The sequence below is a fragment of the Leucoraja erinacea genome, chromosome 7, assembly GCF_028641065.1.
Source record: "Leucoraja erinacea ecotype New England chromosome 7, Leri_hhj_1, whole genome shotgun sequence".
NCBI lineage: Eukaryota > Metazoa > Chordata > Chondrichthyes > Rajiformes > Rajidae > Leucoraja > Leucoraja erinaceus.
In genome coordinates this window covers 62,516,370-62,538,244 of record NC_073383.1, presented here as the reverse complement: position 1 = coordinate 62,538,244, position 21,875 = coordinate 62,516,370, and the positions used below count along the sequence as shown (strand labels likewise).

Here is a 21,875-nt window from a genome sequence, read left to right as displayed (position 1 = left end):
GAATTGATACTGTCTTGTAAATCATATTGGGCTGGAAACTGCAATTAGCTGACATTCCCTGCTGAATTTGAAATAATGCTTGAGTTTAACTTACTGACCTGAACAGTGACAACCCATAAGAATAAGCCTCCCACATCTCCCATAGCAAGGCTCAAGTGCTGTGATGGTCTTACGCATAATGAAATCACACAGGAGTGCAAACAAGTCCCCTGTGTAATCCCCTGTAACTTAACAAAACTTCAAGATGATTCTTAATATTTAAAGCAATTTAAAATCATTAAAAACACTAAATGCCTTTTGAAAAAAACAGATATTTAAAAACACTCAAACAATTTAAAATAATTGAATGAACTGAAAACAACTTCAATTCCCTTTTGCTGTTTAGCTTCCCTGAAATGAATGACAAACATCGGTTTGTCATTTGAAATCATCGGTTCCAATTTGGCTTGTCAGTTTTGTGGGGGTTTCGCTGAAAAATGCTGGGGAATTGCTGCGATTTCAGGCTGTCACGCTGAACTCCATGATGTCTAGCATTCAAGCATTCAATGGAGAAACAGTGACAAACAATTCATCGCAGTTGTGGCACATCCTAGTTCCTGTGCACATGTGCGGAAATCCCAAAGTTGCTGATAATTACGTGGTGAAATATCAGCAGTTTTGCAAAGGCTGGTTCATTGATAAATCAATCCTTATTGCCTCGACTCTAATGGGAGGCAATGTTGGAACCAGAACACAGCACAAATACATTCAAAAACTAGGAATTTTTTATATTTTTAGTCTTACAATGTTAATGCATGTTCGAAAGTTATTTAAGTGAGAATAAGGCATTATATGACACTATATAAAAGTTATAATTACATGTAGAAAGGTGTATGTAAACTGAATTATAGCACCTAATTCATATTTATTCAATTTTCTTTCAATTTTGACAGTACAGCTGTCTTATTTATCAAATGTATTCAGACCAGTTAGTTATTTTATATCTTATTCAGGTATTATTTAATACATTTCTGTCAGTGAAATGTAATAGGCACTAACAAAGTAGGAAGGTGCACGTGCATTTTTACACTTTAGATTACTTTTAGCACTTCATCTCATGCCAAAATAAATGTTGTCGTGTAGTAATGCACATCTCCGTGTATGTTACTGTTGAAAGAAATCCTGCTTTTACATATAAGGAGTAATTTTCATCATAATTACACAGCCTTCTCATCAGCCTTTTTGCATTAAGAATACGTTATAATCATAGGATGAATATATTTAATTCAGCTGCTACAAGTGTGTCATCAGAATTAATACATTGAAGAATGTCTCAAGACAGTTACTCAGAAGGCTACTTGGATAGCAAATCTTTTCAGTAACTAATAGATTTCTTTTGCATTTCCAGTTAAGGAGTTCCATAGTGAGACAAATTTATATTATGCACACATACACACACGCACACACAATTTACATTGTGCATTTAATACATGTATCTGTCTCTTTCATTTGATTCTCAGGTTTAATGCCTTTTCAGAGTTGAGACATAAATTAAATGTTATATATATGGCATTGCATTTTCCTGCTGTGAAATCATAAGAGACAGCAGAAGGTATTTATTTGTGTTGGAGGTCAGTGGGTTTTCTTATAAAAATGTATGTTATCTTAGGGGGAATTGCTTGATGGAACCACAGATTACATGTCAGGCTTGGATGACATGACAGATTCAGATTCTTGTCTGTCCCGAAAGAAGATCAAGAAGACAGAAAGTGGCATGTATGCATGTGACTTGTGTGACAAAACATTCCAGAAAAGCAGTTCCCTTCTGCGACATAAATATGAGCACACAGGTATGTTTGTTTTCTTTTTCATTTTAGACAATAGGTGCAGCGGTAGGCCATTCGTCCCTTCGAGCCAGCACCGCCATTTAATGTGATCATGGCTGATCATCCCCAATCAGTACCCCGTTCCTGCCTTCTCCCCATATCCCCTGCCTCCGCTATTTTTAAGAGCCCTATCTAGCTCTCTCTTGAAAGCATCCAGAGAACCTGCCTCCACTACCCTCTGAGGCAGAGAATTCCACAGACCCACCACTCTCTGTGTGAAAAAGTGTTTCCTCGTCTCTGTTCTAAATGGCTTACACCTTATTCTTAAACTGTGTCCCCTGGTTCTGGACTCCCCCAACGTCGGGAACATGTTTCCTGCCTCTAGCGTGTCCAAGCCCTTAACAATCTTATATGTTTCAATGAGATACCCTTTCATCTTCATCCTGAGTGTACAAGCCCAGCTGCTCCATTCTCTCAGCATATGACAGTCCTGCCATCCCGGGAATTTACCTTGTAAACCTACACTGCACTCCCTCAATAGCAAGAATGTCCTTCCTCAAATTAGGGGACCAAAACTGCACACAATACTCCAGGTGTGGTCTCACTAGGGCTCTGTACAACTGCAGAAGGATCTCTTTGTTCCTATATTCGATTCTCTTGTTATAAGGGCCAACATGTAATTCGCTTTCTTCACTGCCTGCTGTACCTGCATGCTTACTTTCATAGACTGATGTACAAGGACCCCCAGATCCCGTTGTACTACCCCTTTTCCCAACTTGACGCCATTTAGATAGTCAACTATCCCACTCCCCCAACCTGTCCAAGTCACCCTGCATTCTCTGTCCAAGTCACCCTGCATTCTCACCCTGCATTTTGTTTAACTTTATTAACCATTGGATTTTATTTTCCTGTCTCCATTCTAAAAACTAAATAAAAGGCATTGCTTTCTATTCCTTGTGGTGGTTCAATTGCTTTATTTTTACAAAATGAGATTTAAGGCCATTTAATATGATTCCAGAGATATGGATATGATCTGCGTTTGCACGTGGGGGTGGGGTGAGAAGGATGACATTACTGTCCTCCATATTGTCCTGCAGGGCTGGGCTGACAGCAATTTGCAGTTATGTCTATTTTTGAATTCTGCTTCAACTATTGCAGTTATGGAAGGTGTTGAATGGATTCCAGTGCTATTTTTGGTGTGGAATTAGCCAGATGTTTGCTTGGCCAATGCTCCAAGTTCCAAACTCTGGTCATACGCTGGCTGAAATGCCAAAGTAGATACTCTCAATTACATAGGTTAAAAATGAAGTGTGTATTTTAACTTGATACTGTTATAAATATACCTCTTTCTTTTCTTTCCTTCCACCTGCTTTCCGAAAAAATATATATAATTCCTTTTCCAATTTTGACATGAATCCTCCCTGTTAGTAACTCAAGAATGTTCACAGTGGCTTTTACTAGAACTTACAAAATATATATTTTTAAATTGTAAATTATCTTTTGTAAAGAACACAGAGTTTGTGTTCAAAACGTTGTTCAGCTTTAGGGCAGAAAAAAATGATCCGTAGTTACTTTGACAGTTATGATTGACAGTAATTCTGGACACTTGACAATTTCTGACACTTTGACATGTGCTTGGAGATTCGCCAAAGGTATCTAAATTATTAGAAGGTTGTTAAATCTTATTGGAACATTTTAGCCTTATATCCTAATCTGTTTTCCTGCCTGTGTTTCTTCTTATTATAGGAAAGCGGCCACATCAATGTCAAATTTGTAAGAAAGCATTTAAACACAAGCATCATCTTATTGAACATTCACGACTGCACTCTGGTGAGAAACCATATCAGTGTGATAAGTGTGGCAAACGCTTCTCACACTCAGGGTCCTACTCACAACACATGAACCACAGATATTCCTATTGTAAACGGGAGGCAGAGGAAAGGGAAGCAGCTGAACGAGAAGCCCGTCAGAAGGGACACTTAGAACCTGCAGAGCTACTGATGAATCGCCCCTACTTACAGAGCATTACTCCTCAGGGGTATTCGGACTCGGAGGAACGAGAAAGTATGTTGAGAGAGGTGGAGAGTGAACGTGAGCAGGAAAAAGGAGAAGAGGACGAGGAGAAACTGGTCAGGCGAGATGGGGAAGAGGAATTTGATGAAGAAGAAGAAGAAAGTGAAAATAAAAGCATGGATACAGATCAGGACACAATAAGAGATGACGAGGAGAATGGTGACCACTCAATGGACGATAGCTCACTTGACGAGAAAACGGAAACCAAATCAGAACATGAAGACAATGTGGAAGATGGCATATAATAACTACTGCATTTTAGCTTCCTACTTCTTCCAGTAGTATTGTTACTTGCTTGAAACACTGCTGTGTTAAGCTGTACATGCACGTGCCTGATGCTTCCTGGAAGCCTGAGTGTTGGACAGATGGGGCAGTCTGTCAGATGCAAAAAAAGGGAAAAAAAACGAAAAAAAAAACGAGACAGTGTTAGGACGAATTAGTCAAGTTTGGGTTGTGAAGAGTTGCATTATGCAAAAAAAATGTTCAGTGTTAGGGCCTAAAAAAATGTGTGGTTCAAGCAGCCTAAATTATCCTTCTGTCAATAGTTTTTTTTAGCACAAAATAATGGAGTATATTGCATTACATGCCACTTGTATTACTACACAAAATTTTATGAAGAAATGTATTGTCTGTGTTTTCTACCTATGTATATTATTACACAAGAGTAACTTGAAAATGAAATGCCTGTGCTTTTACCCATACCTGCAAAAGTAAACAACAGTATTTTAGTGGACTGTTTGTAGTTTGACCCAGCCATTAGGCCTAATACTGCAACCACACAATATTTTAGGTTCCCAATAATTCATTGAAGGATCATGAAATGATGCACGTGTGATTTTTTTTAGAAAATGAAGTCTTAAAAGTGGCCCAGCTATGAAGGACGAGAGAGTGAGAGCAAGAGAGAAAGAGTGCCTGCGAGAGAGAGAGATAGAGAGAGAGAGAGAGAGAGAGAGAGGGAGAAAGAGAAAGATAGAGAGCGAGAGAGAGAGAGAGAGAGAGAGGCAGAAATGGTGGAGAAAGCCTTTTGAAAGGTGATTAAAAAAAAGCCTTATATGCAAACCTTTTAATCTGTGTGTTCTGCAAGTGCCATCCTTGTATAGTGCTAAATGAAGGTAACTAAAGTTACCTTGCACCAGCTTCAGTGTTAAACAGCTCACCCTGTTCTTTGAAGCACCCATGTCAGTATTAGAATCTAGGCAGCAGTTCCTTAGTTTACATATGTTTGTGCAATTTTCTGTACTTTTTTGTTCATTAACTTGTCAGTATTACACCAAACTTTGCAACAATTTGCATTCATTTTATTTTAGGTCAAATAACATTTATTTATGTTGCTCATTTTATATTTCCTAATTTTATTTATTTCATACTGTAGTGTACAGTATTATAGTTCTTCAATATATAGATATATTTTAGTAAAGGAACATGAGGTTGATCATTTGGGCAAATTTTACGTAATGAGAAGAGCATTTATTGTGTTTTCAAACATGAATTGTGAGATACGAATTTTCAATTTATTATTTTATTTTGTTTTCCAATTACTGGATTCCAAATTTGAGAACTTTTGATACGATCTTGTGAAAACACTGTATTTTCGACTGAAAATTCCACTTTCTTCATCTGTTTTTTAGCTAAAAAAGAGGGACTGTTAAAATACAATGTATGATACCATGACAGAAATCTTTCCTGAATTGTCTTTGTAAAAGTATTATTAAATTTTCAATTTGTAATTTCTCTTTGAAATGACCATGCTCGAATAAAATGTAGCCAAACTAGGACCTGTTACGTGCAGCTTAAGGTTCTATGGACATCACTGCAGCAAACAGATGTGCATAATAATGTATAATGTTTCCTTCCTAACTGTAGGATTGTCTTCAAACCATAAAGAATTACATTTTCATCCATAGCATTGTTAACAAAAAATATTTATTAACTTAAATTTATATTGTCGTCCTATTTATTTCACTCAATGTCCACTTTTATATTTCTCTCACCATCTCAAAATAAACAAAATTATATGGTTGGATTTATTTCATAAGCCTGCTGAGAGGATAACAAGCGACTAAATGAGTCCTGGACACATTATATAAAACTGACATTGCATGAAGGAAATATTTTCCCTGGGGTATCCTGTATTTAGTTGAGTTGGGCTTTAAAGGTGATCTGTAATCAGACCTTCAGGATACATTCTTTCTTTCATCTACTTTTCCATTAAGGTGCAAAGTACCATCCAGCAATGTAACACAGTTGGTGGATAAACAGGGACTTTAAAAAAAAATAGACTTATCTGGATATTATTAATAGGAATTAATTTGAAAGAAAATCAATATCAAGCTTTTGATTAAGGATAGAGTACTTTGATAGTTGTGCACACAGATTCATCACTTTATAATACAGTCTGCAGAAAATGGACTACTATCTTTTTTGAATAAAGAGCGTAGGGTTTCCTGCAGAAATGGGCAATAGTGATTTAAACTGTGCCTCCGTAATAGTGCAACTGGAGTCTGGTTACACTTAAGTCTGAATTTCCAGTAGGCAATTAAGATACATTACATGTAAAGAAGACAAATCGGAGATCAGATGATAACTAAAAGACCAGTGATTGTGATTGACGTGCAGTTTTTTTGAACTGCCTAACCATTGATTTTAAATGGCTTTTACAGCTCGTTTAAGTTGATCTCAGGAATATACCAATTAATTGATTGGTGTCTTAAAACAAAACATCAATTTCTTACTGGTGCATGTTGAGAGGAAGACTTTTAAAAGACATCCATTACAAAATCCAATTAAAAAAGGTACTGTCAGACTTGCCTGGGGTTGTAAAATTATTTTCAGCTATTCAGCTTTATACATAAGCAAGCCGGTTAAAAAATACTTTTAGCACTCTACAATTTAAAATGTAACCTCATTTTTCTTAACATTTTTACCTTAAAACCCATAAATGCTTCATAATGTACATTTACAATGTGTGTCACAATAGAAGTTACTAATATGAATATCTCTTACTATCAGCTATATTTTTTCCATTTTATGAAAATTGCAGATACCAGCTTTCCATAAATGGATCGATAATTTCCCATTAAATAAATCCTTTTTAATCTTGTACATTTTCTTAGTACTTATTTTTTTTTTTAACTTTTAAATTAAAGGGGTCACAGAAATGAAAAGATTGAGGATCTTGAAGGATTACACTTAGTATTAAATTCCCCATAACAAAATAAACACACAAGAGACCCATCATTGCATGGGTGGTAAAGAATAGTAAAACATCTTTATAGATTAAGGAACAAACAATTTTCAATTTCATGTCAACTTGTCTTATTTAAATCTGCAGTGCAACATTGAAGGCAACTTTTGGGATTTCTATAACAGCCAAACAATTTGTTCAAACAACGGGAGTTAGATTTTATCTGTCACTGTATTAGTGATTTTTAAAGCATTTTTTTAACATTCAGAATTACCATTTGCTGTTAGGAGGCCGAGGTAGCTTCTCTGCTTCACTTGATGTGAGGCCGTGTAGTGTTGATGATACATTTCTTGTGACATTAGAAAATAGTCAAAAGTAAATACTCAAAAAAAAATCCCTGCTGCATTTTTAGTTTAAAAAAAAAACTCATTTTTTTCAATATTAAAGGATGATAAAGTGTTCCCTAATGCTTCCAGAATGCTATACTGACAGGTTTTGAACTTTCACAGCATTTTAAACAAGACTGTTGTTTAAGGCACTCTCTGAAGATCTGTGAAATAGCTTGGACATAATTGGCTGCAAGAATAAAAGTAGTAAAGATCATTATATGTCCGTTGGAGAATGCCTGGAGCATTTTGGTAATATTTCCACTGAACATCCAGAGCACTAGAAAAGCCTTTAAAAAAAGATAGTAGTAAAATACACATGTTTCATTCAAAGTGCCCATAAAACTCTGCAAAGTGAAGCTTTTAAATCCTTTCCCATGTAAGTTTTTTTTTTCATTTTGTTCTGTAATTTCTTTTACAATTGATTGATTTTAAAATAACTCTTAGTCGTAAGAAACAGCTCACAAGAATCCTTGAGAATAATAATATTATAATCTCTCTAAGGAGAGGAAAAAGAAGCAATTGATTTTTCCCCTCTTGTCTGACCCTTAATACAATAGCAGATTTCTTCTTGTTACTACCTATTCACAATAATATAAAATATTACATTAAATGATTCCCTCTGGATCACTCTAAAAATATGTTTAATTCCCAATCCAACCGTGGGAAGTAACTAAACAGATAAAATATTAACACCTTTAAAATGGTTTAGAGGTTGTTCCATACTGTGTTCTAACGTGTATAAAGAGATCTTATTTATTTTCATACTTAAGCATGCTTGTTGTTAGGACGCGGGGAGAAAGGTTTGTAAAGCGATAAAAATAGAATAAGATTTCTAGAGTTGATTGGATTCTTTGTGGACGTGTGAGTGAACATTTCTGAAGAAAGCCCATGAACGCTGTCATTAACACATTAAACAAGTATGCAGCAAAGGCAAGGTTTATAAATAGTGATCTAATAAAAGACAACGAAGACGTGTCGCCTTGTTCCATCAAATTTTAAAGAAGTCTTGACACAGCTGTGCCAACCGTAACAGCATAAAATCATCGTTTTGAACACATTTTACAATGGAACATCTGATTTTTTTTAAGTTTCAACAACTGATTGAATTGCATTTAACATTCATGCCATGAAGTCCATGCAATTTAAACAGTCCACATTACTTTTACAAGAAACATAGTTCATGATTTGGATTGTAGTTAGGCTTCAGATTGCTTCTTTTAAAAAATTCAATAAAGCAATACAAAAGCTAATACTAAATAAAGTTGTTTTCTTCTGTTGTAAATGTGCGATGGTGGCTGCATGTGCCATTATTATCAGAGGTGTTGCTAACAAAATTAATGGGATTTCTTACTGAAATTAGAATTTCAATCTTGGGTCCTAACACACGGTCACATCACAACTGTTAAATGTATTTTACAGTGGGACTAATGATGTGCATGCAACTGGAACAAAAATGTTAGTGTAGAATTGATCTACACTGTACAAAATGAAGAAAATTGTCATTCAGAGAATTTGAAGAACGAGGGAATCAAAAGTTTACTTAATATATAAATTTAACGTTTTAAATAAATTATTACAGATATGCATTGATCAAATGATGATGTGATGAGACATATTTTAGCATGTGATCTGAATATTATATAAATGCCATTAAATAACTCCTCACCAAGTTACATTGCAGTTACTTTATGCATATAATGCAGATAATTTTGTACAAGCTGTAAACCATGAAAAAAATATATATGCTGGATCCATTCGACTATAATCAATAAAGCACAATTAATATGCATAACAATGATTAAATACTATTAAACCACACAGGACAAATTATAAACAGGGTCACTTCAGTTTAATTCAATGTATAATATCCATTGAGAGTGACTCCCTTGATAAGAAAAGTCATGTTACTGTTTCAACTGCTTTAACTATAATTTATTGATTTTATCATTTGTACTTTATGCAAATGGATTCATGTTAATGGATGATAGGGCAAAATAAAGTTTTATTAATTTGCCTTCTCCATCAAAAAAATAGGAGAATTGTAAAAACATTATTAAATACTCCAACTGAAGCTAAAACCATGTCCTGTGAAGCCACGAGATTCAAATAGTAAACAAGATAATTTCAATCATATTAATAAATTTACCATCTGTTATTACTGTCAGGCAATTTTTCTCTTATTTTGAATCTAAACTGGGCTAAATGAAATTTACACAAATCTTAATTTTTACCCATGTTATCAATGTTATAAATAGCCTTAGCACTGGAATATCTGACTAGCATCGTTAAAAGTGTGAATCTTCAACATTTCAATAATAATAATTCAACATGCATTACATTGTTGTGTGTGCGCAATACACATCTAATGAAAATCTAGTTTTAAAATGGCCAGTTTTTTTATAGCTGGAATGGGACGTGTTTGAAAACTTGCATTAAATAGTTAATTAAGCATATTTCCAAACTATAATTTGACTTTGAAGCATATGAGGTGAATAATGTAATGTTTTCAGGTTATTTCTCTATAATAAAGTTTGGAAATACTTATCTAGTCAGGCACCATCCAAAAAAAATATCCGATGCTGGGCAACATGTTCTGAGCAAGGATCTCATCTGAAACATGAACACATTTGTACCTTTATAATACTATTTGATTTCTACATTTCCAACATTTTGAGATTTCTTTTTTGGGGGGTATTATTTTTGTGGATGTTTTACTCTCTTCAGAAACATTTCACATTTGATAGTACCAGATACACGATGAGAAATATCAGTTGCTACATTGGAATCCATATTACTGTATCATTCTGGTCCCACTATGCCGGAGCAAGGACTAAAAAGAATAGCAAATAGGTGAGATTGAGGTTATGGTTTATTTTTAGTCAAGTCTACCAGCAATGTGTAAACTATTTGTTGGCAACTTGTTTGCATGTTTCAGATGTAGTTAACACCAGCAGAAATCTGTTATCCTGCAATTAACTACAGAACCATTGTTTTAAACAATACAAAAAATCCAGAGCAAATGTTGCTTTCAATGGATGAAGCAAACCAATTCAGCATTCCACTTTAAAGGAGAAGATTTTAAAATATATAAAAACAAAGGTCCATTAATTATTATACAGCAGTTTTCCTTTCCTCGAGTTCCATCGGTTGATAATACTAATGGCTGGTTTAGGTGTTAACCAGCCAATGCTGAGCTTGGCATGTTTTCGGTAGTTTCAGTGCATCCCAACAGTATTTATTTAACACAGGTACATATCTATGTGGTACAAGTACTTCTGAAAACCAGTGAACCTCAAAAGGCTCTTTCCTGAAGCCATTTGGGCATAAATGTCTTGGGAAAAGCAAATAAGTTGAGCCCGTTCTGATGTTAGGACTTCAGCATCTTTACCAAATTTATATTAGCTAGAACTATGAACCCAAAAAGTCTACGTTTCTGCAACCCATCTTAATGATTTTGAATAATCATAGAAATGTCATAATAGGAGGCGTATACATCAAATTATAAAATGGTCAGCCGAGTGCGGGAGATGTTGAGAGGAACGTTGTAGCCTGATAACTATTAGAAACTTGAAGGATAATGGGTCAGAAATCTAATTCATGATCTTCAAAGCTATTCATAAAACAACTGCATTCGTACAGCACTTTTCAGAACCCTATTAGGACACTCCTAAACACTTTATGGCCAATTAACTACTTTTGAAGTGAAGTTACTGATGTGATATAGGAAATCTCAAGTTTTGTTTCCAACAAACATAAAACAATATGTTGTTTTGCCTATAAAACGAAATGCAATAAAGACTGGCATTTTATACCCAATAGTAGTTTATTTCGACTCCATTTCCAGTCCGTTTGCATTTTGTTAATAGTTTTAGGGTGTGGTCTGTTTCTGGCAATGACTGAAAGAGTTTTCCAGGCTGATATTACGCACAGAAGCAAGCGTAATGAAAACTATCTGTATCAATTTTAAATAATATGAGACCACACAGATCAAGTTCCTCTGTTATTTGACCTTCTTATAAGTTTATAGCTCATTATGGTTTTTGCCATCAGTCGGTAGAGAATAAAATATTCAGTGTTAATTTGAAGAATCAAATATGTCAGATCTTCAGTCCAAATAGAAAAATAAGCCAGTTACAATCAGAAGTGAATACAGGAAAAAAAGAACCCTGGATCTGGATATCTTTTGAGCAATTCTAAAATAACTTTAGATTGATGTTGTGCACTTTCCAAGACAGGGACAATTTGAAATAACTACAAGCTTGGAAGATATAAAATGCACGGAGGAGGAAGCCCGTTTTGGATGCATCTATAATCATGCTGTGCCCTACGTTCACGATACTCAACAGATGGGATCGGGGCAATTCCATTTTACTACGATGCACAATTTACTTTTTAATTCTTCCCCATTATTATTTTTTTTGTGGCTTTTTTCTATGTTGCACATCACTGCCAGATACGTGTTTCTTTGCACGCTTTTTTTTTACTGTGAGGGAAGGGCATTTGAAACGGGTGCAATGCAATGTTGACAAGGCAAGCACCGGATTACAGGGCACGCGTTGCAAAGCGAATTTTTAAAAAAAATAACCCACACTAAAGTTATGAGAGAGAAATGAGTCTTTAAAACTCGGCATTATGCAATATTGGAAGGGACCGCTTTAAGGCTGCTCCAGAGTGCGGGAGGCGCGCGCGAGAGCGCGGGGCGGCGGCGGCGGCGGCGGCTATGGTGACCGTGGAGACGGCTCGAGTGATTGACAGGTGGGCTGTCAGCTCGCGCTCCGGGCTGGGGCGCTGAGCGCTCGCGGTTGCAATGGGTAGGGGTGATGGTGGGTTTGCAAGGGGGACATGTTTGCCATTCATCTTCGCCAAAGGGAGTTGAGGAGGAGGAGGAAGCACCTTGTAGATCAGGCAGCATCTATGGAGAAATAAATGGAGTTAACATTTCAGGACCTTGGCTTGCTAAGTTTCTAGTCTCTTTTGTTTTTATTATTTTGCAACGGCCATTTATTTTTTGGTACGATTTTTAAACGTACCTTGCATTCAATAGTACAATAGATGAGAGTTATGATCAGGACGTTTAACGTTCAATAAGTGTTTAATTAATGTCCAGGTATTATTTATATGATGATTTAACAGTCTTGACTACTCATGAAAAATATTTTTATAATCCTTTGACGGACAAACTAACACTGACAGATGCTTTCTTTGGCTGGGGTGGGGAGGGATGAGATTACAAATGGTGTCCATGTGTTAATCGTTGTGCCACAAGTACACCAGTCCACTGGAGGAATATCATACTTGTGTCCTCCACTTATGAATAATTCATCCTTTTTTAAAATACTGCAAAATGCTACTGTTGCCAAAAGATACACTGATGTTTCATGTGGTTCCTGTAAGGGAGTGACCTCTGGATAACTCAAGATAATTTCAAAAATGAGAAGTACTGGAAGTCCTTTGCTGAACTGTAAGCATCTGTGGGTGATATTTAAGTTGTAACCATTTTTTTGGAACCAAGTTTTTTCAACACATTTTTAACTTTGATGTAATGTATTTTATTCTGCGTGCTGGTGTTAGTTTCTTCTTTTAATAACAACCAATGTTACGAGTAGCTTTTTGTATGTCCTGATGTAGTTTTCCTGCCCTGTCAAATTACATTTGAGAAGAGTCCATGGGTTAGAATATTCAGTGTACATTATTTGCTGTAGTCTCATCGGATGGAAAGTGCTTTGAAATATCCTAAGATGATGAAAGGTGATATATTGGTACACATTTTCCCCTTTATGTTATTGGAATGTTGCAATCTTTAGAATTAGAATCCTCACCTAAATTAAAATCTTAAATTGTTTCAGCAAATGCTGAAGGATATATTGAGCCTTACAACTGACCAATTATCTGGATCTTTTAACCCCAGTATAACTCTGGGGTTTGTTTGGCAGCAGGAATCATTGACCTCTGATGTTTGCAGCTTTGGCCAATCAGTTATCTCATACCCATTTATCATTTTTTACTATTAAATGACTACATTATAATTACAACAACTCTGATATTTGTCTGAATTACATGGCACTAAAAGGTGCTATTGTTGATTATTACTAGGAAATCAAATACTGGATTAAATCTTTATTAAAGCAAATAAAAATGCATATAATGACAAACCAAATTCCCTGGAAACCTTGTTTTATGTAAGTTTCATAACTTTAGCTAAATATTTACTTACTTTAATGCTTGTTAAAATTATTACTTGGGTTGAGGATACACAATAACACTTTTAAAGTTGGAGGTGAAGAATATGAAATCTAAAGATGTTCGGTTGACCCTCTATAAAATCCAGATGCTATCATATTTAGAAAGTGCATTCAGATTGCCTTTACACCAACAAATGCCATTGTTTTCCCTACGTTGCTGGTGTAGACAACACAAGCCAAAAAAGTATAAAGTTCAGGTCCAGAGGTAAGTTCAGATGTAGTGGAAGAGAGATTGGAAGGGTAATGAATCGAAAGGGTGATTGGGGCAAGGGCCAGGCTGATACGGAGAAAGTTAGGGTCTGGAACTTGGGGTGGCAAGGATGAGTAGCGGGGGATAGATTTGTTATGGACTGAGAAGATTGGGTCGGGCTTGCGGGAGGGTGGGGTGGGGTTGTTGGGTGTTAATAATCGAGTGTGAGCCTAGCGAAGCGCAGGGACGTAAAGAATAAAAGGGATTTAGCTAAACAAGTTTCCCCTGTGTTAGAGGCTCCCTTGATATCACACTTCTGCAAGCACGTAGTGCTCTTGAAACTTGGTTTGGGTGAAAGTATCCATTCGGGTGCGCTTTGGAACAATATACTTCAATCCTTTTTACAGGCTTTCTAGACCTTCAGTGAGTGTTTCACTGGCAATGATATTACAAACACGTTTGGCAACAAAAAACAGCTGAGTTGCTTAAGTGCGATTCATATCAGGAAATATCCAGTTGAAATTTTGGAGTTGGGAAAGGGAACATTATTGTAACAAGTTTCAAAACTAAAGTGCTTTAGAACTTGTATGGTATAGGAAACACTGGTGACTCTTTGCACTGGCAGTAGGAGGAGGTTGTACAGATGGCAAGAGACTGAGGACTGGTGGATGCAGGTTCATAGATGCAGGAAGATTGTTCCCGATGTTAGGGAAGTCCAGGACAAGGGGTCACAGCTTAAGGATAAAGGGGAAATCCTTTAAACCCAAGATGAGGAGAACTTTTTTCACACAGAGAGTGGTGAATCTCTGGAACTCTCTGCCACAGAGGATAGTTGAGGCCAGTTCATTGGCTATATTTAAGAGGGAGTTAGATGTGGCCCTTGTGGCTAAGGGGATCAGGGGGTATGGAGAGAAGGCAGGTACGGGATACTGAGTTGGATGATCAGCCATGATCATATTGAATGGCGGTGCAGGCTCGAAGGGCCGAATGGCCTACTTCTGCACCTAATTTCTATGTTTTCTATGTTTCTATAAGATAAAAAATCTCACTCTAGCACAATGAGTCTGAAGAAGGGTCTCGACCCAAAACATCACCCATTCCTTCTCTCCAGATATACTGGTTGTCCCGAGTTACTCCAATATTTTGTATCTATCTTCACATCAATATAGCATGTTTCATGATCCGCGGACTTCCCAAAGTTCTACTGTCAATGCTGCTTCAGAGGTGTATTTGTGTTTATAATAAAGTAACTGCATCAACAAATAAGTACACAGCAAGCACTCAGAAATTGTGCGACAACAATGCCCTGACAATCAGTTTCACTGGTGATGAGTACTAAATGTTAGCCAGGACTACAGAGAGAACCCCACTGTTCTTCTTTGATTCCCTACATCTACCTGAGAAGGCATATTGGACCTCTATTTAACATTTCATTCAAAACATGAAGTCTCTGCCAATATTTTTGTTCGGTACTACAGTGAAGTGTTGGCCTAGAATAGGTGCTCAGCCTCTGGAGTGGGACTTGAACCCATTCACTGGAGGTGAGTGTGCGATTGCACAGTTAGAAAATCTAAAGCTGAATGAGGCTTAGAGTTAGAATAGCGCATGCAAAGATTTGAAGGAGATTTGAAATTCACCGGCGCTAATTTTAAACTAACCGGCCAGGTGGTAATGGACAGGATCTGACTGGTCACCATATTTGCACCCATTGATTTTGCTCTTCAATGAACTAAGAAAAAAGTTAAATCATCACGGGTGTAAATTTGGCTGCAGTTCTAAAACCAGTTCCTCAGTGGCTGCGTCAGGATAACATTTTAACAATTGTGTAGCTGGGGACAAGGTCGGTGGTGATGAGTAAGTGAAGATAGTTATAGCAAATGGATGAGCAAGGTTTGGGCAGCTGAGTATTGAGCATGTGGAGAAGAGGAGGGACGGGGGTTATTGGTGGGGGTGTGCAAAGTTGAGTGCTGCGAGGGAGAACATAGGCAAAATCATGGATAGATACTGGGCAGTACGGTGGCGCAGTGGTAGAGTTGCTATCTTACAGCAACAGAGACACCAGGTTCCATATTGACTACGGGTGCTGTGTGAATGGAGCTTTTACGTTCTCCCTGTGATCTGTGTGGGTTTTCTCCGGGTTCTCCGGTTTCCTCCCACACTCTAAAGATGCACAAGTTTGTAGGTTAATTGGATTCAGTCCCTAGTGTGTGTGTGTGTAGTATAATGTTAGTGTGCGAGGATTGCTGGCCGCATGGACTCGGTGGGCCGAAACGCCCGCTTCCATTCTGTATCTCTAAAAATAAGCTAAAAACTAAAACAAGAAATGTAATGATGGTGTCTGCGGGAGAGTTAGGTTGAGGTGGAAGAATAGTGGCAGCTAAACGTAATGCGGGAGAAAGAAAGCATTCCTGATAATGGCTATGATTTGAAGTTAAAATATTACCGGCTGAACACCACACTGAGGTTTAGTACGATTTTGGCCAGACTGTGCGGGCAGCCACGTAAAGGAATGTCACAGATCAGGGACCAGAAGTAATGGTGTTTATCATTGCAGGAAAATGTGATCCGTGCTGAAATTTGTGTTGCAACAAAAATTGTATTTTGTTCTGCAAATGGCTTGTTGTCTCACTCATCGAAGACATCATAATTAGAGCACTCGTGCCTGAATACTCGGGTGCTGTGGTATTTATATCCTTTACTAATATTTAAATATTACTGAATCTCTCCCTGTTATTACAAAATTTGTCGGAACAAAGCTTTTTTGTGCTCTAATGAGTTACACGCTTCACTAAATATTCCACAGTATATGTAAAAATGTAACCCTGAAACAGGCAGAAGAGATCTGGTGGTGCTCCCGTACCAAACAGTCTTATAATCAAGAGGGTGGGGTACATTTCACATCCAATTAATAATATTATAAATAGCATAGAATATTTGAAAGTAAGAAGATAAGTTCAAACAGACTACAGATGGTGTGCCATCCAATAAATATTTTTATTCTAAATCTGAATAAATTGCAGCCATTAAGAAAGGTTACACAGAGATTTTTCTTTGGGATGTGTATTTCATCTGAACATTTTTGTTTGAACATAATTAAAATTTCAACATTAATGCCAGGCTTCAATCTGATGCTCCCACCTCTGCAGATGAATAGTCTTGTTGGCTGTTTTCTGCTCTAAGTATATAGCCATATGACAGAACTGTTGAGGCCTGGAGTTGGCATCTCTGTTCTAGAGATGTCAACTCCTGTATTGTAGAAAGGAAGAAAGCAGGTTAAATCTATTTGGAAACTCATTTTTGAAAAATAAAAAATAGAAGTAGGGATGGATCCTATTGGAGATCAGTCTGAAGAAGGGTCTCGACCCAAAATGTCACCCATTTGTTCTCTCCAGAAATGCTGCCTGTCCCGCTGAGTTACTCCAGCATTTTGTGTCTACCTTCAATTTAAACCAGCATCTGCAGTTCTTTCCTACACATAGATCATATGGATTCCTGCTCAATGAGATTCTGTCTGATCTGACTTAGTGGGCTCAATTCTACTTTTCTCCTCATTACATTTGGTTCCCATGTGGTCTAAAAATCTATTGATGTTAGCTTCCAACATTGTTCACCACCTCCAAATAGTGCATTCTGCTTTGCCACCTTTTCCACCTTTTCCACTGTGGCCTTTCCTTATGGCCAGCATTATGTTCAAGCCTCTTCATCCTCCAGGTAATATGATGGCTTCAATGTGTCCTGCGTGGCAAAAACCATAAATACACACCAGAAGCACTTTTGTTATTGGGGTGTTGGTGCTGTTGAAGAGAACCAAGAACAACAACAAATGGCAGGCTTTGCTATATCTCTGCCTGTCCTAATTTCTGAGGACTTTCTTGGCCTGATTAGTTCATGTTGGGACCGGGCTAGGCTGTGAATATATGAGCATGTTGAAGCTTTACTGGTGAGTCGGAAGATCCTAAGCCCAGCCTGCTACCCTCCCATTACCTCTGCCAACCCTTTTCCTATCCTTCTCTCCCTCACGAATTCCCAACCAAAGTGGATTCCCTGCTTGGTCCAGGCAGCATTTTGAAACTAAGTAAATTCCAAAGCAGTATAGTACCCAGTGCCTCAGTTCTGTAGCAAAGAAAATTCTTAGGTATTTCACATTTCTGGGAGAGGAAATTCCTCTTTGTTCCATTCTTAAATGGCTAACCCCTTATCTGGAGTCTCTGCATCCTGGTGCTAGACTTCCTTGCTCTGCTTGGAGGTTTCCTGTCAAGTTCCTTGGAAGCTTGTATGTCTCTACGACATCGCCTTTCATTCTTCAAACATCCTGTGAGTATACGCTTTCCTCGTAGGACAACGTCCTCAACCAGAGAGTAATGCCCCCGTCCCACTTAGGAAACCTGAACGGAAACCTCTGGAGACTTTGCGCCCCACCCAAGGTTTCCGTGCGGTTCCCGAAGGTTTTTGTCAGTCTCCCTAATGGTCGAAAGTGGTCGAAAGAAGCGGAAACCACTTTCGACCATTAGGGAGACTGACTAAACTTCCAGGAACCTCTGGGAACCGCACGGAAACCTTGGGTGGGGGGGCAAAGTCTCCTGCGGGCTCTGTTCAGGTTTCCTAAATGGGACAGGGGCATTAGATTAGTGAAAATTGCAGTCTCCAAATTACGTCTATTCTTAAGGCCAAATTGTACGCAGTTCTCATGGTACAGCCTTGCCAAAGTGAACTACAGCAAGATTTCAGTATTCTTGTATTTAATTTCTTCCAATAATTCTCAACTTTCCATTTATAATTTTAATTACACCCGAGTCAGGAGAAACATCAACCTTTTATCTATCCTGTTAAATCGTCCACAAAATTGGTATACTTCAATGAGATACACCTTCTCAGTTGCTTACTGTATCCGCTTGGCAACTTTAGATTTTTCATGTACCGAACATCCAGGTCACCCTGAACACTAAAATTTGATAGTTTAACATAACTAGGGGACTGTCTGATTCGCCTCTACCCCAATACGGACATTGGATTTTGTTTCTGGAACTGTTGCGTTATAATGCTGCAAATTATATTCTGCTCTCTGTATCTTTCCCTTTGCTCTACTTTTTGTACTTGAGTTTGCCTCGATTATATCTGCATAGTATTATCTGATTTTATTGGATAGCATGCAAAGCAAAGCTTTTCACTATACCTTGGTACGCGCAACAATAATAAACATGAACTAAAATAATATTTTGCTATTGTTAAAAAAAACACAAAGTGCTGGATTAACTCTGCGGGTCAGGCAATGATTCGGGAGAAGACGGATTGGTGAAGTTTTGCTATTCTGTTCTAACCAACATGTGCACACATTCCTCATTACTTTCCATCTGTTATCTTTTTGCTCTCTCACTTAATTTATTAATATCCCTTCAGTGGTCTCAACATGTGCTCCTCAAACTAACTTTCACATTTATCCTCATATTGCCAAAAAAATAGATAAATTACACTGAATCTCTTCATGTAACTCATTGTGAATAACTGAAGCTTCATCACTGATCTTTGAGGCACCCCACTAGTTACAGCTCGCTAGGTTGAAAATGGCTCATGCCACCCCACTTTTGTTTTCTGTCTGTTAAATAATTTCCTCTCCATGCTAACATATCATCCTCAACTCCATCTGTAGCGGGTCAGTATTTCGGAAGAAATCCAGTTCTTTTTTTTAATGTAATCATTAGAAGACTGGTTTGATTTTTCTTCATTTATACGCTTGTGTGAATAGATGTAGAACTGAAATAGGAATACAAAAGCCTTTTTACAAGAAGCACATTAGCAATGCATCCCATGATTTCACTTCAGTTGGGTTTGGTATTTGCCTGTCACAGGGTGTTGTCACTGATTTCTGGCATTCAAATAGAAAGCAAAAACATTCCATTTTATCCGCTCAAATGGGATTGTGGAACAGTTAAGATGGGTTCTAAAAGGTGCATTAGTAAATTGAAAGTTTTTAAATTTGCAAACACTAAAGAGCATCAGCAAAATAATATTTCACTTTTTAAATATATAATCAGAATAAGAATATAATCAGAATAAATATTGTCATCAGGTATAATATAACATATAACAATTAGAGCACGGAAACAGGCCATCTCGGCCCTACAAGTCCGTGCCGAACAAATTTTTTTTTCCCCTTAGTCCCACCTGCCTGCACTCATACCATAACCCCCCATTCCCTTCTCATCCATATGCCTATCCAATTTATTTTTAAATTATACCAATGAACCTGCCTCCACCACTTCCACTGGAAGCTCATTCCACACCGCTACCACTCTGAGTAAAGAAGTTCCCCCTCATATTACCCCTAAACTTCTGTCCCTTAATTCTGAAGTCATGTCCTCTTGTTTGAATCTTCCCTATTCTCAAAGGGAAAAGCTTGTCCACATCAACTCTGTCTATCCCTCTCATCATTTTAAAGACCTCGGTAGACAAAAGTGCTGGAGAAACTCAGTGGGTACGGCAGCATCTATGGAGAGAAGGCAACATTTCAGGCCGAAACCCCTCTTCAGACTGAAGAATCAGTCTGCCACACCCGCTGAGTTTCTCCAGAACTTTTGTCTACCTTTGATTTTCCAGCATCTGTAGTTCCTTCTTAAACATGATATTGTCATTCCTTGTTCTCAGTGCAATTGAACCCTATATGCATTCATCAAACAGAGAACGTAGAAAGTGTAGCATTGGAGCAGGCCCTTCGGCCCACACTGTGTGCCGAACATGATGACAAGATAAACTAATCTCATCTGCCAGCACAGGATCCATATCCCTCCATTTCCTGCATGTACATGTGGCTATCTAAAAGCCTCTTAAATGCCACCAGCATATCTGCCTCCACCACCACTCCTGGCTGCTCATTCCACTGCCCTTTCTGTGAAAAAAAAAATTACGCCACACATCTCCTTTAAACTTCACCCCTCTCAAAAGCTATGTCTAGTCTTTGATATTTCCATCATGGGGATAATAATTCTGACTGTCTATATAATTTTATCTCATAATTTTAAGTACTATCCCTCACACATTTGAAATGCAATTTGAAAGTTTCTAATTCTGTTCTTTGTTCCGTTATTTCACATTGAAGCTAGGTGAATTAATTGGTGGAATTCATGAACAAAACTTTTAAAGTAAGAATACAATATCCACAGGAACTTCATTGATAATCTGACAGATAAATTTGCTTCGATAGGTTCAAATCTCCTTGAGACTAAGTAACAAAGTTGGAAATTATGGGAATAGTTCTTGGTCGACTAGAGCCATGTTTAGTCCAAATAAAAATAGTTGTTGTTATTGACAGATAATCATCTCGGTCCCAGTACATCAGTAGCAATTCCTGAAGGCATAGTCTGAGTCCCAAGCTGTTTCATCAACGATCAGCTCTCCATTAAGATGTTAGAAATGGGAATGCTCAGATGAAATAGCTGCACACTTGGACAGCAGAAACAGGATCCGTCCGAGTCTGTATGGACGTACGAAGGGGAAATCATGCTTGACTAATTTTCTGGAATTTTTTGAGGATGTAACTAGGAAAGTGAACAAGGGATAGCCAGTGGATGTAGTGTATCTGGACTTTCAGAAAGCCTTTGATAAAGTCTCATATAGGAGATTAGTGGGCAAAGTTAGAGCACATGATATTGGGGGTAGGGTACTGACATGGATGGAAAACTGGTTGGCAGACAGGAAACAAAGAGTAGGGATTAACGGGGCACTTTCAGAATGGCAGGCAGTGACTAGTGGGGTACCGCAAGGCTCGGTGCTGGGACCGCAGCTATTTACAATATACATTAATGATTTAGATGAAGGGATTAAGAGTAACATTAGCAGATGACACAAATTTGCAGATGACACAAAGCTAGGTGGCAATCTGAACTGTGAGGAGGATGCTATAATGATGCAGGGCGACTTGGACAGGTTGGGTGAGTGGGCAGAAATGCATGGCAGATGCAGTTCAATGTGGATAAATGTGAGATTATCCACTTTGGT

At 37.6% G+C, this 21,875-nt stretch overlaps 2 protein-coding genes across 11 annotated transcripts in view; both read left to right on the top strand.

The window, feature by feature from the left end:
- LOC129699054 (zinc finger E-box-binding homeobox 2-like) overlaps positions 1-6,677 on the top strand; it is a 137,200-nt gene extending 130,523 nt beyond the window's left edge. For all 4 annotated transcript variants that reach the window (XM_055638670.1, XM_055638668.1, XM_055638667.1 and 1 more), the window contains exons 9-10: positions 1,649-1,829; positions 3,552-6,677. In XM_055638670.1, coding sequence (XP_055494645.1) covers positions 1,649-1,829; positions 3,552-4,123 — 753 coding nt within the window. In that variant the 3' untranslated portion in view covers positions 4,124-6,677. The remainder of the gene's footprint in view (positions 1-1,648; positions 1,830-3,551) is intronic.
- A 5,266-nt stretch (positions 6,678-11,943) lies between these two features.
- The window catches only part of gtdc1 (glycosyltransferase-like domain containing 1), a 354,569-nt gene continuing 344,637 nt past the window's right edge, over positions 11,944-21,875 (top strand). For 5 of the 7 annotated variants that reach the window (XM_055638677.1, XM_055638676.1, XM_055638675.1 and 2 more), the window contains exon 1: positions 11,948-12,206. The gene's annotated coding sequence lies outside the window, so the exon portion shown is untranslated. Of the gene's footprint in view, positions 12,207-21,875 lie in introns of all 7 variants that reach the window. The other 2 variants (XM_055638672.1, XM_055638674.1) reach the window with 2 other exon arrangements.